Source organism: Loxodonta africana, chromosome X, assembly GCF_030014295.1.
Source record: "Loxodonta africana isolate mLoxAfr1 chromosome X, mLoxAfr1.hap2, whole genome shotgun sequence".
Lineage (NCBI taxonomy): Eukaryota > Metazoa > Chordata > Mammalia > Proboscidea > Elephantidae > Loxodonta > Loxodonta africana.
Genome location: NC_087369.1, coordinates 175,058,410 through 175,075,766, shown reverse-complemented (window position 1 = coordinate 175,075,766; position 17,357 = coordinate 175,058,410). Strand labels below are relative to the sequence as shown.

At 41.8% G+C, this 17,357-nt stretch overlaps 1 protein-coding gene across 1 annotated transcript; it reads right to left on the bottom strand.

Annotated features, from left to right (window-relative positions):
* Positions 1–10,283: 10,283 nt before the first annotated feature.
* Positions 10,284–12,252, bottom strand: LOC100670849 (cyclin-Y-like). Its single transcript, XM_064277723.1, has one exon. The coding sequence runs from the start codon at positions 12,219–12,221 to the stop codon at positions 11,358–11,360; it is 864 nt and encodes a 287-aa protein (XP_064133793.1). The 5' UTR covers positions 12,222–12,252; the 3' UTR covers positions 10,284–11,357.
* Positions 12,253–17,357: the final 5,105 nt, after the last annotated feature.

Sequence of the window (17,357 nt, the reverse complement as noted above, 5' to 3'; positions counted from 1 at the left end):
CACATTTTAGGGGGACACAATTCAATCCATAACAGTCTGGAATACAGGAGATCCTTTAGGACATCTCTTAGTACTACCATGCTGTCATGGATTGAATTATGTTCCCCCAAAAATGTATTAATTTGACTGGGCCATGATTCCCATTATTGTGTGGTTGTCTTCCATCTCGTGATTGTAATTTTATGTTAAAGAGGATTAGGGTGGAATTGTAACACCCTTACCCAAGTCATATCCCTGATCCAATGTAAAGGGAGTTTCCCTGGGGTGTGGCCTGCACCACCTTTTATCTCTCAAGAGATAAAAAGGAAAGGGAAGAGAGCAGAGAAGGGGGACCTCATACCACCAAGAAAGAAGTACTGGGAGCAGAGCACTTCCTTTGGACCCGGGATATCTGTGCAGAGAAGCTCCTAGTCTGGGCACTGATGAGAAGGCTGATAGAGCGAGAAAGCCTTCTCCTGGAGCTGGCACCCTGAATTTGTACTTCTAGCCTACTTTAGTGTGAAGAAATAAATTTCTCTTTGTCAAAGTCATCCACTTGTGGCATTTCTATTATAGCAGTACTAGAGGACTAAGACACATGCCCTGCAATTAAATTCAACGGAAAACTACAGCAACCCAATTGCAACGTGACTGTTAATGGCCCAGACCCTTCAGGAATGAAGGTTTGGGTCACCCGACCAGGCAAAAAACCACGATTAGCTGAGGGACTAGCTGAGGGTAAAGGGAATACAGATTATGTGGTGGAAGAAGGTAGTTCTAAATACCAGCCATGACCATGTGGCCAGTTGCAGAAATGAGGACTGTAATTGTTATGAGTATTTCTTCCTTGTATGTGTGCATCAAATATTTTTGTTTCCTTCACTTATAAAATAAAAGATGTAAACAGGGTCAGTGCCTTTTCGGTTGTGCATGGTGGTTGTGTCATGTTAGGTGCAAGTATGACTTTATAATTGTCTTTATTTAGAGATAGTGGATAGTTTAGGGAAATGTGTATGGGTGCCAAGTTGACAAGGGGTGGACTATGATGGTTAAGGTTGTGTGTCAACCTGACTGGGCCATGATTCTCGGTGGTTTGCAGTTATGATGTAGTTTGGCAGCTATGTAATGATGTAATCGCCTCCATAATCAGATCTGACACAATGTAATCACTTCCACCATGAGATCTGCTATGAGCAGACAATCAGCTGAAAGGGATTTTCCTTGGGGGTGTGGCCTGCATCCAATATATGTGGACTTTCTGGCAAAGCTTGCTGCCTTTTTTCACTCACGACCCTGAAACTGGCTCCTGTTCATCTGACCTCTGGTTCTTGGGACTTGAGCTAGCAGCTTCCTGCCGACCTTGAGATTCATCATCCTCCTAGGGCAATGCCCTGCCATCTTACGTGCCTATCTTGGGTTTGCCAGCCCCCTCAGCTAGCTACGTGAATCAGGAGAAGCCTTCAGCCTGACGCAGATTTGGAACTTCCAGCCTCCACAACTGCCTGAGCCATTTCCTTGATATAAATCTCTCTCTCTCTATATACTTTTCACTGGTTTTGCTTCTCTAGAGAAGCCAACCTAAGACATTTAAATGGGCTAATATATCTAAAGAGTTTAGAACAGGGCCTGACACACGGTTGTTGTTAGTTGCTGTTGAGTTGGCTCTGACTCACAGCAACCACATGTACAACATAATGAAACATTGCCTGGTCCTGTGCCATCTTCGTGATCATTTGTGTTCTGGAGTCCGTTATTGTGGCCACTGTATATTTTGAGTGCCTTCCAACATAAGAGGTTCATCTTCCAGCACTATACTGGTCAATATTCTGTTGTGATCCATAAAGTTATCATCAGCTGATTTTCAGAAATAGATCACTAGATCTTCCTTCTTAGTCTGGAAGCTCTGCTGAAACCTGTTCACTGTGGGTGACCTGGCTGGTATGTGAGATACCGTTGGCATAGCTTCCATTATCATAGGAACTGATACATGGTGAGTATTCAATAAATATTTGTTAAATGAATAAGTTTAGCATTTGGCTGCACCTAAACCATAGTGTTCAGGAGTTTATTAATCCCAGTGTTACAATTTAGGGGTATATCTTTAGAGCAAAAGTTCCTTACCTGGAACACTTAGACTCTGGGGTCTGTGAACCACCCCAAGAGGTCGTTAAACTATGCAAATTTTGTGCATATGCACAAACGGGCAATTTTCTTTGTGGGGGTATGATGGATTGAATTGTGTACCCCAAAAATATCTGTCAACTTGGCTAGATCATGATTCCTGGTATTGTGTGATTTTCCACCATTTTGTCATCTGATGTGATTTTCCTATGTGTTGTAAATCCTATCCCTATGATGCTAATGAGGTGGAATTAACTGCATTTACATAAATTAAATATACAAGATTAATCTACAATTTAAGCCAATCTCTTTTGAGATATAAAAGAGAGAAGCGAGCAGAGAGACAGGGGGACCTCATACCACCAAGAAAGTAAAGCCAAGAGCGTGTGTCTTTTGGACCCAGGGTCTGTGTACTGAAAAGCTTCTAGTCCAGGGGGAAGATTGATGAGAAGGACCTTCCTCCAGAGCTGACCGAGAGAGAAAGCCTTTCCCTGGAGCTGAAGCCCTGGATTTGGACTTGTAGCCTACTAGACTGTGAGAGAATAAACTTTCTCTTAGTTAAAGCCATCCACTTGTGGTATTTCTGTTATAGCAGCACTAGATGACTAAGACAGGGGAGGTCCATAGCTTTCGTTACATTTGTTTAAAGGGTACGTAAACCAAAAAATATTCAGCTGCTCTGGAATTGGGCACCATCATTTGAGGGCCTGGAGAGAAATATCCAAACCCATGACATGGTGCTATAGCACTGTGTGTATGGGGTGGAGTGGGGCACCTGATTAGGGTGTCATCTGCCCACACAGATGCCCCTGAAATGTGCCTTTTCCCAGGGAGACCACTCTAGCAGTAGTTCTCTGCCGTGCACGTGAGATCCATGCTCTTTGTTGCTGCTTCTCTGTGGCTCTGTCCCCGTCCAGACCTCCTCCTTGGCCCTCTGGGATCCACTGTCCTCACCCCTCTCCTGGATTTTCCACCAACTCTTCTCCCACCTCCCTCATTTTAGTTTGAAGATCAATCCCGGAAGGAAAAATGCCAAAAAAAGAGGATTTGTGTTTTTCTTCCAAGAAATTGCTCTCCTCCTTCCTTACCTTGACTAAGAGGCCTTTTGTTTATCTGTCTTCAGCATTTTTTGAAAGCTTGAATTTATTTTAGGCTCCAGCCTCCCTGAAACTACTCTTTGAGATCCATACCATTGACTTTTTTTGCCCACACCATTGATTTTTATCCGTCATTAGGTCTGTTCTCTCCTATCTTTTGCATTCATCCATTTATTCATTCATTCAGAAAATACTTAGTTAGCAGCTATTCTGTTCTAGGCCCCGCTGTAAACAAAATAAAGCCCATGGTCTCATGGTGTTTACATTCTAGTGAAGAACATACAAAAGGGAGGCTTGCATTCTAGGGAAGGGGGTTAAACTAAGTCCACAAATAGATATAAAGCATCAGATGTGATGAGGACTAGTAAGAAGATAAGGTAAGTGGATAGAAGAAGGAAGACCAAATGAGAGTTGATGCAAATCTACTGCAAAAGATCTTTTTAAAGTGTTGAAAAGCAAAGATGTCACCTTGAAGACTAAGGTGCACCTAACCCAAGCCATGGTATTTTCAATCTCCTCATATGCATGTGAAAGCTGGACGATGAAAAAGGAAGACCAAAGAAGAATGGACGTCTTGGAATTGTGGTGTCGGTGAAGAATATTGAATGTACCATGGACTGTCAGAAGAATGAACAAGTCTGTCTTGGAAGAAGTACAGCCAGAATGCTACTTGGAAGCAAGGATGGCGAGACTTTGTCTCACGTACTTTGGACACATTATCAGAAGGGACCAGTCTCTGGAGAAGGACACCATGCTTGGTAAAGTAGAGGGTCAATGAAAGAGAGGAAGACTCTCAACAAGATGGATTGATGCAGTGGCTGCAACAATGGGCTAAAACATACCTACTGTCGTGAGGATGGCATAGGACCGGGCAACATTTTGTTCTGTTATGCATAGGATTACTATGAGTCGGAACCAACTTGACAGCACCTAATAACAACAACAACAAGGGGATAGAAAAGAATGGATGAGTGTTATTTTAGACAGGATGGTTAGGGAAGGCCTCTCTGAGGTGGCGACATTCAAGCAAAGACCTGAAGGAAAGGAGCCAGTCAGATGACTCTCTAGGGGAAGAGTGCCCATGTGGAGAGAACAGCAAGTGCAAAGGCTCTGAGGCAGCAGTGGGTCTGGCATGAACGAGGAGGCCCATATGGCTGGAGAAGAGGGAGCACAGTGGAAACTGTCAGGAGATGAGGCAGGGGTCGGGTCAAGTAAGGCCTTGTAAATAGTAAGTCAGGTTTATATTCTAGGGGTGAAGGGAACCGTCATGGATTCTGAATAGGAAAGTAACACGTCTCACACTGGAAATTCTCATTTGGCAGCTGTGTTGAGAAGAGCTCACAATATAAGCTGTGTTGAGAAGAGCTCACAATATAAGCCCATTAGAAGTCTCCCTGCATAGTCACATGAGTCGATTGTTCTTTTTTTTTTTTTCCTTCTCATTTGGATTATTAGACATTGGGAAATTTTTGGGGCATCTTTTGCTCTGAAATTTGAAGTGGTAGAGGCAGATGTCCCCATCCTTCAGCAGCTACCTTCCTTTTTAGTCTCTTGAAATGGGATCACAAACTGTTGTACACAGTATTTTGCTTTTTGCTACCTCCTACCCTGCCCCCATCTGCCTTCTCAGGTCCTCTTGTCTAAATCATGGCTGATGGCCACCGAGATTGTCTGTTGTTGTTATGAACGTCAAAATGTCATGATCACGTCCTCCGAAGAGCTGCTCATTCCCTCATCCACAGTCAGTTTTTCTTTTTTGCTGGTCAGGCTGAATATATCATTCTAGGAACATACTTGGGATTTCCCAAACAACTCTTCTGTAATTAATAGATAGACATCTCTTTATGGTTTACAAAGGACTTCATCCTCGAATTATCACTGCTGCCAAGATTATTATTACATCTGTTTTACAGATGAAGCAGCTGAGGCCCAGGGACATTGGGCATGGAAGCTGAAACTCCGATGTCTGTGCTTTTTCTGCTATACCACTCTACTCTTCTTTTTTTAAAAAATTTTTATTGCGCTTTAAGTGGAAGTTTACAAATCAAGTCAGTCTCTCACACAAAAGTTTATATACACCTTGATACATACTCCCAATTGCGCTCCCCTTAATAACACAGCTGGCTCCCTCCCTCCACTATCTCTTTTCGTGTCCATTTCACCAGCTTCTAATCCCCTCCGCCCTCTCATCTCCCCTCCAGGCAGGAGACGCCAACAGAGTCTCAACTGTCCACCTGATCCAAGAAGCTCACTCCTCACCAGCATCCCTCTCTAATCCATTGTCCAGTCCAATCCCTGTCTGAAGAGTTGGCTTTGGGAATGGTTCCTATCCTGGTGCAACAGAAGGTCTGGGGACCATGACCACCGGCATCCTTCTAGTTTCAGTCAGACCATTCAGTCAGGTCTGTTTACAAGAATTTGGGTTCTGCATCCCACTGCTCTCCTGCTCCCTCAGGGGTTCTCTGTTGTGTTCCCTGTCAGGGCAGTCATCGGTTGTAGCCGGTCACCATCTAGTTCTTCTGGTCTCAGGATGATGTAGTCTCTGGTTTATGTGGCCCTTTCTGTCTCTTGCGGTCATAATTACCTTGTATCCTTGGTGTTCTTCATTCTCCTTTGATCCAGGTGGGTTGAGACCAATTGATGCATCTTAGATGGCCACTTGCTAGCGTTTAAGACCCCAGACACCTCTCTCCAAGGTGGGTTGCAGAAGGTTTTCTTAATAGATTTTATTATGCCAATTGACTTAGATGTCCCTTGAAACCATGGTTCCCAAACCATGCCCCCCACCACCACCACTACACTGGCCTTAGAGGCATTCAGTTTATTCTGGAAACTACTTTGCTTTTGGTTTAGTCCAGTTGTGCTGACCTAGCCTCTGTTGTGTGTTGTCTTTCCCCTTACCTAAAATAGTTCTTATCTACTATCTAATTAGTGAATAGCCCTCTCCCACCTTCCCTCCCTCCCCCTCTCATAACCATCAAAGAATATTTTCTTCTCTGTTTAAACTATTTCTCAAGTTCTTATAATAGTGGTCTTATACAATATTTGTCCTTTTGCAACTGACTAATTTCACTCAGCATAATGCCTTCCAGATTCCTCCATGTTATGAAATTGTTTCACAGATTCATCACTATTTTTTATCGATGCGTAGTATTCCATTGTGTGAATACACCATAATTTATTTATCCGTTCATCCGTTGATGGGCACCTTGGTTGCTTCCATCATTTTGCTATTGGAAACAGTGCTGCAGTGAACATGGGTGTGCATATATCTGTTCGTGTAAAGGCTCTTATTTCTCTAGGATATATTCCAAGGAGTGGGGTTGCTGGATTGTATGGTAGTTCTATTTCTAGGTTTTTAAGGAAGCGCCAAATCGATTTCCGAAGTGGTTGTACCATTTGACATTCCCACCAGCAGTGTATAAGTGTTCCAATCGCTCCATAGCCTCTCCAACATTTATTGTTTTGCACTTTTTGGATTAACGCCAGCCTTGTTAGAATGAGATGAAATCTCATTGTAGTTTTGATTTGCATTTCTCTAATGGCTAATGATCGCGAGCATTTCCTCATGTATCTGTTAGCTACCTGAATGTCTTCTTTAGTGAACTGTCTATTCATATCTTTTGCCCATTTTTTAATTGGGTTATGTGTCTTTTTGTAGTTGAGTTTTTGCAGTATCACGTCGATTTTAGAGATCAGGCGCTGATCGGAAATGTCATAGCTAAAAACTTTTTCCCATTCTGTAGGTAATCTTTTTACTCTTTTGGTGAAGTCTTTGGATGAGCATAGGTGTTTGATTTTTAGGAGCTCCCAGTTATCTGGTTTTTCTTCTACATTGTTTATAATGTTTTGTATACTGTTTATGCCATGTATTAGCACTCCTAACCTTGTCCCTATTTTTTCTTCCATGATCTTTATTTGTTTTAGATTTTATATTTAAGTATTTGATCCATTTTGAGCTTGTTTTTGTGCATGGAGTGAGGTATGGGTCTTGTTTCATTTTTTTGCAGATGGATATCCAGCAATGCAGCACCTTTGTTAAAAAGACTTGTCTTTTCCCCATTGAAATGTTTTGGGGCCTTTGTCAAATATTAACTGCTCATATGCGGATGGATTTATGTCTGGATTCTCAATTCTGTTCCATTGGTCCACGTATCTGTTGTTGTACCAGTACCAGGCTGTTTTGACTACTGTGGCAGTATAATAGGTTCTAAAATCAGGTAGAGTAAGGCCTCCCACTTTCTTCTTCTTTTTCAGTAATGCCTTACTTATGTGGGGCCTCTTTCCCTTCCATATGAAGTTGGTGATTTGTTTCTCCATCTCATTAAAAAATATCATTGGAATTTGGATCAGAATTGCACTAAATGTATAGATTGCTTTTCATAGAATAGACATTTTTATAATGTTAATTCTTCCTATCCATGAGCAAGGTATATTTTTCCACTTATGTAGGTCTCTTTTGGTTCCTTGCAGAAGAGTATTGTAGTTTTCTTTGTATAAGTCGTTTACATCTCTGGTAAGATTTATTCCTAAGTGTTTTATCTTCTTGGGGGCTAGTGTAAATGGTATTGATTTGGTGATTTCCTCTTCGAAGTTTTTTTGTTGGTGTAGAGGAATGCAACTGATTTTTGTATGTTTATCTTGTATCTTGATACTCTGCTGAACTCTTCTATTAGTTTCAGTAGTTTTCTGGAGGATTCCTTAGGGTTTTCTGTGTATAAGATCATGTCATCCGCAAATAGAGATACTTTGACTTCTTCCTTGCCAATCTGGATGCCCTTTATTTCTTTATCTAGCCTAATTGCTCTGGCTAGGACTTCCAGCACAATGTTGAATAATAGTGGTGATAAAGGGCATCCTTGTCTGGTTCCTGATGTCAAGGGGAATGCTTTCAGACTCTCCCCATTTAGGATGATGTTGGCTATTGGCTTTGTATAAATGTCGTTTATTATGTTGAGGAATTTTCCTTCTATTCCTGTTTTGCTGAGGGTTTTTTTAATCATGAATGGGTGTTGAACACTGTCAAATGCCTTTTCTGCATGAATTGATAAAATCATGTGATTCTTGTCTTTTGTTTTATTTATGTGGTGGATTACAGTAATTGTTTTTCTAATGTTGAACCATCCCTGCGTACCTGGTATGAATCCAACTCGGCCATGGTGAATTATTTTTTTGATATGTTGTTGAATTCTATTGGCTAGAATTTTGTTGAGGATTTTTGCATCTAAATTCATGAGGGATATAGGTCTGTAATTTTCGTTTTTAGTGGTGTCTTTACCTAGTTTTGGTACCGGGGATATGGTGGCTTCACAGAATGAGTTTGGTAGTATTCCGTCCTTTTCTATGCTCTGAAATACATTTACTAGTAGTGGTTTTAACTCTTCTCTGAAAGTTTGGCAGAATTCTGCAGTGAAGCAGTCCGGGCCAGCGCTTTTTTTTTATTGGGAGTTTTTCGATTACCTTTTCAATCTCTTCTTTTGTTATGGGTCTGTTTAGTTGTTCTACTTCTGATTGTGTTAGTTTAGGGTTGCTATGAGTCGGAATCAACTCGACGGCAGTGGGTTTGGTTTTTGGGTTTGGTAGATAGGTAGTGCGTTTCTAAAAATTCATCCATTTCTTCTAGGTTTTCAAATTTGTTAGAATGCAATTTTTCATAATCTGATATGATTCTTTTAATTTCAGTTGGGTCTGTTGTAATATCACCCATCTGATTTCTTATTTGGGTTATTTCCTTCCTCTCCTGTTTTTCTTTTGTCATTTTGCGCAATGGTTTATCAATTTTGTTGATTTTTTCAAAAAACCAGCTCTTGGTCTTGTTAATTCTTTCAATTGTTTTTCTGTTTTCTATTTCATTTAGTTCATCTCTAATTTTTATTATTTGCTTTCTTCTGGTGCCTGTGGGTTTCTTTCGTTGCTCTCTTTCTGTTTGTTCAACTTATAGGGGTAATTCTTTGATTTTGGCCCTTTCTTCTTTTTATATGTGTGCATGTATTGATATAAATTGACCTCTGAGCACTGCTTTCGCTGTGTCTCAAAGGTTCTGATAGGAAGTGTTTTCATTCCTATTGGATTCTCTGAATTTCTTTATTCCATCCTTCATGTCTTCTATAATCCCGTCTTTTTTGAGCAGGGTATTGTTCAGTTTCCAAGTGTTTGATTTCTTTTCCCTGCTTTTTCAGTTATTGATTTCTACTTTCATGGCCTTATGGTCACAGAAGATGCTTTGTGATATTTCAATGTTTTGGATTCTGCTAAGGCTTGCTTTATGACCTAACATATGGTCTATTCTAGAGAATGTTCCATGTGCACTAGAAAAGAAAGTACACTTGACTGCTGTTGGGTGGAGTGTTCCATATATATCTATGAGGTCAAGTTCGTTGATTGTGGCATTTAGATCTTCCGTGTCTTTATTGAGCTTCTTTCTGGATGTCCTGTCCTTCACCAAAAGTGGTGTGTTGAAGACTCCTACTATTATTGTGGAGCTGTCTATCTCACTTTTCAATGCTGATAGAGTTTATTTTATGTATCTTGCAGCCCTGTCATTGGGTGCATAAGTATTTAATATGGTTATATCTTCTTGGTATATTGTCCCTTTAATCATTATATAGTGTCCTTACTTATCCTTTATGATGGATTTAATGTTAAAGTCTATTTTGTCAGAAATTAATATTGCCACTCCTGCTCTTTTTTTTTCAGATTCTGAGATTTAATATCAAATTTACTCTTTGACATTATACCGTGAACCCTTTTACATGACTTGATAGAAAAGATCCTTATCTAACCAGTAAGGAAATCAGGGATGGTCAGAAAATGAACAAAGTACGGTAACAATGACGCATAAACCTTCACAGTTTGGATTTCATGTAACTTTTCTAAGCACCCACAATGAGAAATGCAAGCTGAGTTTTTTATTCAATCATTCTGCGAAAAATACTTTGGTAAATATGAACATTTTGCTCTTCTATGATCTTCCCATGGGAATACCCACCCACCCTTGTTTTTTTGTTGCCTTTTTTTTTCATTTTAGATTTTTAAAAAATTTTATACAAATAGACTTAACTTTGATTTAAAGTAAACATATAAAAATTGAGAAGAATATTGTTTGCAACAATGGACATGAACGTGGAGTTATGAACTAGGCAGGGTGTACAAAAAAATGGCTCCTTCTCAGTGACTTCAGGAAAACACCTGAAAAACACATCTCATCCAGAAGGGACTGTCTGCGGCACACTGTTTCCTTCGGCCCACAAAGTCTGACTGACTTTTTAACAACTTCAGGTCAGAGAAAACAGCTGCGAGAAAACATGAAGGCAGAAGCACCCGTGTGATGTAGAATCTTCTTGGGGTGAAGGATAAGGTGGGGGAAGGGGTACTTTTGGTTCAGCACTACAGTCAAGTTAATTTTGTCACTGTTGAAGACAAAGTAGATCATCTAAAGGGTACAGACACACAGCAAGCACGTCCCACTTGTGAGGGTGAAAGCTCAGAAGACAGCTCACAGCAAGAGTGCGGAGAGGAGCAACCAGTACTATCTATTTGGAGGTCTGTGCCAAAGTGGGTACAAACTAGACTCTCTGCTCTGTGGGACCAAAACCAAAACAGGATGAAAACAGACAAAAATCCTCCAGACCCAAAATAAGCAGCAAGAAGGAACGCAAGAAGTCTCACAGAACATACTGATCCAAAGAGGTTGTGCTAAAACATGGCCACTCGGTTTCTTTAATGCACGTCCAAACCTGTTTATCTAGGCTTTCTTTTCACGTTGTACTGACCTACTGAGGAGACGGTGGACTTAGGAGGTGGCAAAGCACTCAGACATTTCTCCCTGCCTCTACACTCCTCCTCCTCTCCTTTATTTCCTCCTCCGGGATTAGAGTCAGTGCTTCCTCTACAAAGGAAATGCCGTTAATGACGATGAGGGAAAGGCTTGAAACGGGACTTCCAGAATACTGACTTCACTTCCCCGAAGCCTCGCTGCAGGCAGCCACAGCGCGGAGGCGTCGCTGACATGGTCTGATGGAGCTACGAATTAAAAAAAAGAAAGAGAAAAGGGAAGGAAAAAACAAAGGCAAAAACAAAAACCACCCCAAGTCTTGTCTTTTCTCAAACTAAAGGAGAAAGCGGAGGGATGGAAGCAGTCCTTCGCGAAGGAGGTCACTGTTAGGAGATGATGGCCGGGGACCACCGCGTCAGAGTTAGGTTGTCAGCACTGGCTGACCGCTTCCGTGTGGGTGTTCTCAAGTCCTTGTACTTGTCCTCGCACAGCCGAGAGATGGCCTCAAGCTTGTGAGCCCTCTCCCTGCTGAGGGGCTCCAAGGGGAAGCTCAGGTTGTTTGCTTCTGCCAGAGAACGGAGATCAAAATAATACTTGGCATAAACACTGGAAGGAACGCTGATGTTGAACTGGAGCAATTCAAGAAACTGTCGCTCTAGCTCATTCATGTCTTCAACGGTGATGTCTTTCAGGATCCGGCAGTAATCCACATTCCAGACCGCCTGGTCGTCCCACACTTTGGAGGCCAGCAAGATGGCCCCAAGGACAATTCGCTTCCAGTTTGCCGGACAGATATCTATCTCTGCATACGTCAGAAGTCTCTCAAGGTATACCAGGGTGACTATGGCACATTCAGCCGTCAGCTGGGCAGCACTGAACAGCGTCCGAACAAACCGGTAGATCTGTTTCTGCTCTGGGTTGTGTTTGTCATAATCTGGTGGCACTTCGGATTTCGAAAGAGGGTGAAGGTTTTCATCAAAAATATCTAAGAGCATTCTTCCATCTGGGTCCCTGTTTTTGATGTGATAGTATATTGCGAGAGCTACACATTTAATTGTATACTTGAGGTTTGGCTGACTGACTGTGCTATCATCTAGGAAAATAGTGGGGCAGGAGCTGTACTTCCTCGCTACTTGTCCTGGAGGATGATGGTTAATGAAGAGACTCTTGCGTTTTTCTCTCACGTCTGTCTGAGATTTACTGAGGAATATTGTGCTGGCCCGAGGATGGTCTGAAGGATTGAATTCCATGTTCAGATCTGAGTAACAAACCTGTTCACACCCTCTTGGTGTGTATGTGGCATCATCAGTCTCCATAACCAAATCAAATTCTGGGTGGGGGTCCTCCTGTTTCTGTAGAGTGGTCACAGCATTTCCCCAAATTAAAGAGCCCACATATTCCTTGTGACTTCAGTTCAAATCTGACAGGCCCAGCAAGTCTACCGATGACCCCTTGACTCTGGCCACAAGAAACCTCTAACCCAGGTTCTCCTTAGTAAGCCAAGCCAGATGTGGTTTAAAACAAACATCAAGCGGGAACCAGGAGGCCTCAGACATTTCAACTAACATTTCAGAGTCTCGTTTTCCACACCTTTTAAGCCACTATAGTCTCCTGCTCTTTTTTGATTGTTGTTTGCTTGATATATTTTTTTCCATCCTTTGAATTTTAGTTTGTGTTTTTAAGTCTTCGGCATGTCTCTTTCAGGCAGTGTATAGACGGATCATGTTTTTTAGTCCATTCTGCCACTCTCTGTCTCTTTATTGGTGCATTTAGTCCATTTACATTCAGCATAATTAGGGATAGGTATGAATTTAGTGCTATCAGTTTGATGTCTTTTTTTGTGCGTCTTTGATAGTTTCTTTTTCCCACTTAATTTTTTGTGCTGAGTTGTTTATCTTTATATATTGTCTTTTGGTCATATTCGTTGCTGTTGATTTTGTTTCTGCTGAGTCTCTAATTTTTCTTGTGTTTTCTTTTGATGAGTAGGATAGTTTGTCTCCTTTGTGGTTACCTTATTATTTATTTTTATAGTTTATTATATATTTTTCTAAATTTAAACCTAACTTTTATTTCTTTGTATGGCCGTATCTTCCTCTCCATATGGAAGATCTATGATTACATTTCTTAGTCCCTCTTTATTGTTTTAATGTTGTCTTCTTTTATGTAATAACATTGCTGTTACACTGTTTCCAGCTTTTTTTTTTTAATAATCTTGCTTTGTTTTTTTGGATTTCCCTGCCTGGGTTGACTTCTGATTGCTCTGCCCAGTGTTGTAGTCTTGGGTTGATACCAGATATTACTGATTTTCTAACCAAAGAACTCCCTTTAGTATTTCTTGTAGTTTTGGTTTGGTTTTTGCCCATTCTGTAAATTTCTGTTTATCTGGAAATATCCTAATTTCACCTTCATATTTGAGAGACAGTTTTGCTGGATATATGATTCTTGGCTGTTCATTTGTTTCCTTCAATACTTTGTATAAGTCATCCCATTGCTTTCTTGCCTGCATGCTTTCTGCCGAGTAGTCCGAGCTTATTCTTATTGGCTCTCCTTTGTAGGTGACTTTTCGTTTATCCCTCGCTGCTCTTATAATTATCTCTTTATGTTTGGTTTTGGAAAGTTTGATTATAATACGTCTTGGTGACTTTCTTTTAACATATACCTTATGTGGAGTTTGATGATCGTCTTGGATAGATATCTTCTCATCTTTCACAATATCAGGGACGTTTTCTGCCAACAAATCTTCAACAGTTTTCTCTGTATTTTCTGTTATCCCTCCCTGTTCTGGTACTCTAATCACTCGTAGGTTATTTCTCTTGATAGCATCCCACATGATTCTTAAGGTTTCTTCATTTTTTAAAATTCTTTTATCTGATTTTTCTTCAAATATATTAGTGCCAAGTGATTTATCTTCGAGCTCAGAAATTCTGCCTTCCACTTGCTCAGTTCTGCTCCTCTGACTTTCTATTGAGTTATCTAATTCTGTAATTTTATTGTTAATCTTCTGAATTTCTGATTGCTGTATGCCTATGGATTTTTCCAGCTTATTAAACTTTTCATTATGTTCCTGAATAATCTTTCTAATTTCTTCAGTTGCTTTATCTGTGTGTTCCTTGGCTTGTTCTGCGTATTGTCTCGTTTCCTTCCTGATGTCTTGAAGGGTTCTTTATGTTAAACTTTTGTATTCTGCCTCTGGTAATTCCAGGAATGCCCTTTCATTTAGAAGATCCGTGGGTTCTTTTTTTGAGAGCCTGTTGAGGTGATCATGATCTCTTTCTTTATGTGACTTGATATTGACTATTGTCTCCAAGGTATCTATAAGTTATTGTATTAGTTTATGCTCGCTTACTGTGTCACAGCTTCTTGCTTTGTTTTGTTTTGGTATATGCCTATGGGTTGCTTGAGTGAGCTGGCTTGATTACTTTCTCCTTTGGAGCTCTGGTGTCCTGTCCCCAGCTGGTTAGAGTTGTTATCAGGTATATTAGTCTAGGAGTCCATTCAATTTTCTTGTATGAATTCAGCTCAGGTTTCCAGGTAGCTGATACTCAGCGTGTGGTACAGGCTCTGTCCTACAGTCTTGGAGGGGCAGGGGTGATTGGCGTATATACCCGTATCTGATTGCAGCAGGGGGTCACGCTCTGAACAAGTCAGGGGGCTGAGAACCGACCCCTAAGTGTCTCTGAGGAAAACACGTCTCTGTTCCTTAAAGAGTGCTGGTGGGTGGGCTCTGCAGAGGGACCATGGGCACCCAAAGATTTTGTTGTAAGGACAGGGAGGTTCCAGTTATCCCTGGGCCCCTGTCACAGGTGGCTGGGCGACCCAAGTGGAGCCACCAGTCCTTAGGTCCCTGTTGTGAGTAGGTGAGGACCTTGTTTAATAGGCAAAGCAATGTCAAACATCAAACACCCACCTCTCCACGACACCGCTGAAATGGTTGGAGTTTGCCAACAAGGGCCTATTCTCCCGAAATAGGCCCACACAGGTCCATGCAGAAGGGAAAGGTGCTCAAGGTCCACGGACGGTTTATGCCTGGACAGGAGCCACTTCTGTCCTGAGCTCCCCTGGTTAATGGAGCTTGCAAATTATCTTTTCCCCCCAATTCCCAATTTTTTTCTTCCCCAAGGCCAGGAGGATGGCTCTAGGTGCTCAGCAGGGTCTATTTCAGGCCCAGGGAATTCAGCTGCTGAAGCTGGCTTGGGGGCGGTGGGGGGGGGGCACAGTAAAATATATGCAAGTACTTAGCTTTTGTCAGGAGTGTCGTTCTTCTGTGGTTCTGGAGGTGTGACTAGGCTGTGTGGCTGGCTGCTTCTCCCTGAGGAAGCTGCAGTCGAATGCTAGTACCAGTCTGCTGCCGCGATTCTGGGAATGGTGCCTGAGGGCTCCCTTCGATTCAGGTCTTGTAACTCCTCTCGGTTTCTGAACTGCCTCTTCCTCCTCCTGCCCTTCAGTTCTTTTTCTAAGCTTGTCTTTAATGCTCAGGGCTCCTAGCTTGTCATACACTTGTTTCACTTGTTTTTTCAGGTCTTCGTCGTAAAGAGGGCTCTCCGGAAGCGTCTGTCTATTCCATCATCTTGGCTCCACCTCACCACTCTACTCTTGAAGTAAGGCAAGTGTTCTTGGTTTCAACTAGTTCAAAGGCTTTCAAGTGCAAACTAAGAAGCCCTGGTGGCTCAATGGTTAAGTGCTCAGATGCTAACTGAAATGTTGGCAGTTTGAACCCAGCCAATGGCTCTGGGGGGGAAAGACCTGGCAATTGCACCCAAGAAAATCCAGTGGAGCTGTTCAGCTCTGGCACACAGGCTATGAGTTGGAATTGACTTGAAGGCTTACAACAACAGTAGGTGGAGACTGGATGGTTTGTCCCATTCTCTTTCTTTCCACTCAGCTTACCTGGTTTCTTACGTTTTCTTGCTTAGTATTTGGATGGCCTGCAATGGCCCGCAGGGCAATTGTTTAAAAGAATCACAGTTTCCTACTGAGGGTACAGGTGCCTGAAGAGGCCTACACGGCCAGCAGAGGGAGCTCTCCCATCAAAGAATGACTTTTCCCTATTGAAACTGTTGAACAATTTTTTTTTTAATGGGAGAAAATCTTTCTAATTCTTTTTCTTTTTTTCAGACAAACCTGTTGTCATGAAGTCGATTCCGACTCATAGCAACCCTACAGGACAGAGTAGAACTGTCCCATAGCGTTTCCAAGGCTGTAAATCTTTCTGGAAGCAGACTGCCACATTTTTCTCCTGAGGAGCAACTGGGGGAGTCAAACTGCTAGCTGACTTTTCGGTTAGCAGCTGAGCGTTTAACTGTTGTGCCACCAGGGCTCCTTTTTTTTCAGACCAAAAAAGGTAATTTCAGAGAGAGGAGCATGAAGACTTGTTGGTACGTGTGATAGGGGAAGGTCAGCCCAGAACAGGCCTGAGACTTCCTAGGAAATGCATTCCGTATGAGGTGGACACCAAAGTTCTGTGGCTGGTGACAAAATTACCAGACACAACCTACTCTTTCTGGAAATCAAAGATGATACCGTAACCATTGGGATAAGCTCTGAAGGGAGAGTTCTGTAGTTGATCTACCCTCACAGAAGGAACAGTGGGGTAGGTGGAGAGAAAGATTGAACTCAACGTTTCTGCCATAAGGCTATGTGCACCTCATCTAGAGTCTCCCCTTCATACATACATACGTATATAAATGAGAAGAACAGGTTGGCAGGATGCACGCCAAGCTCCCAACAGTGGCTGTCTCTGGAATGGGGAGGGAAGTTGGGGGACTGCAATGAAAGGGGCTTTCTCTTTTTATTCTGGGTTTGAATTTCTTAAAACGAGATTGTATTCATGTATGGCTTTTGTATTAAAAATATTCCTAAGAGAAAGAGCTGTTATAATATTGGATCCAGTTGTACCTTTTCACAAAGGGGGAAGGCATGGATTCCAGGAACTGCAAAGGGGCAGCCTTGGTTTTATGGGTGGTGGGTTGTGTGAAGCAGCAAATGCTGAGGAGGTTTGTAGAAGCCAGGCTGTAATAAGGAGAGATGAGCATCCACTATCAGCCAGTTCATGGGAAACTTCACAAGTGCCAGGGCTGGACAAGTCTTTGCCCATTGTTAAAACCACAGTATCTGGTGCACAGTAGACCCATCATAAATATTTGTTGAATGAATGAATCCATGGGACTTGTTAATTCCTTTGAAAAAAACATTTTGTATCTCATCATTTTGGGCACTACTGTAAATTATTTGACACACGACTAGAAGAATGAGCCCAGAATTTAAATCTCTGGTTGTCACTAGCATAGAAATCATGTATTTAGTCAGGGCAGGGTAATTGCTGTATAAAACAAACCCCATATCTCAGTGGCCTAGCTCAGTAAAGGATTCTTTCTCACTCATGTTAT

Excerpts from the sequence above, each read along its gene's own strand:
- LOC100670849 (XM_064277723.1), bottom strand. The coding sequence starts at position 12,221 with ATGGAATTCAATCCTTCAGACCATCCTCGGGCCAGCACAATATTCCTC.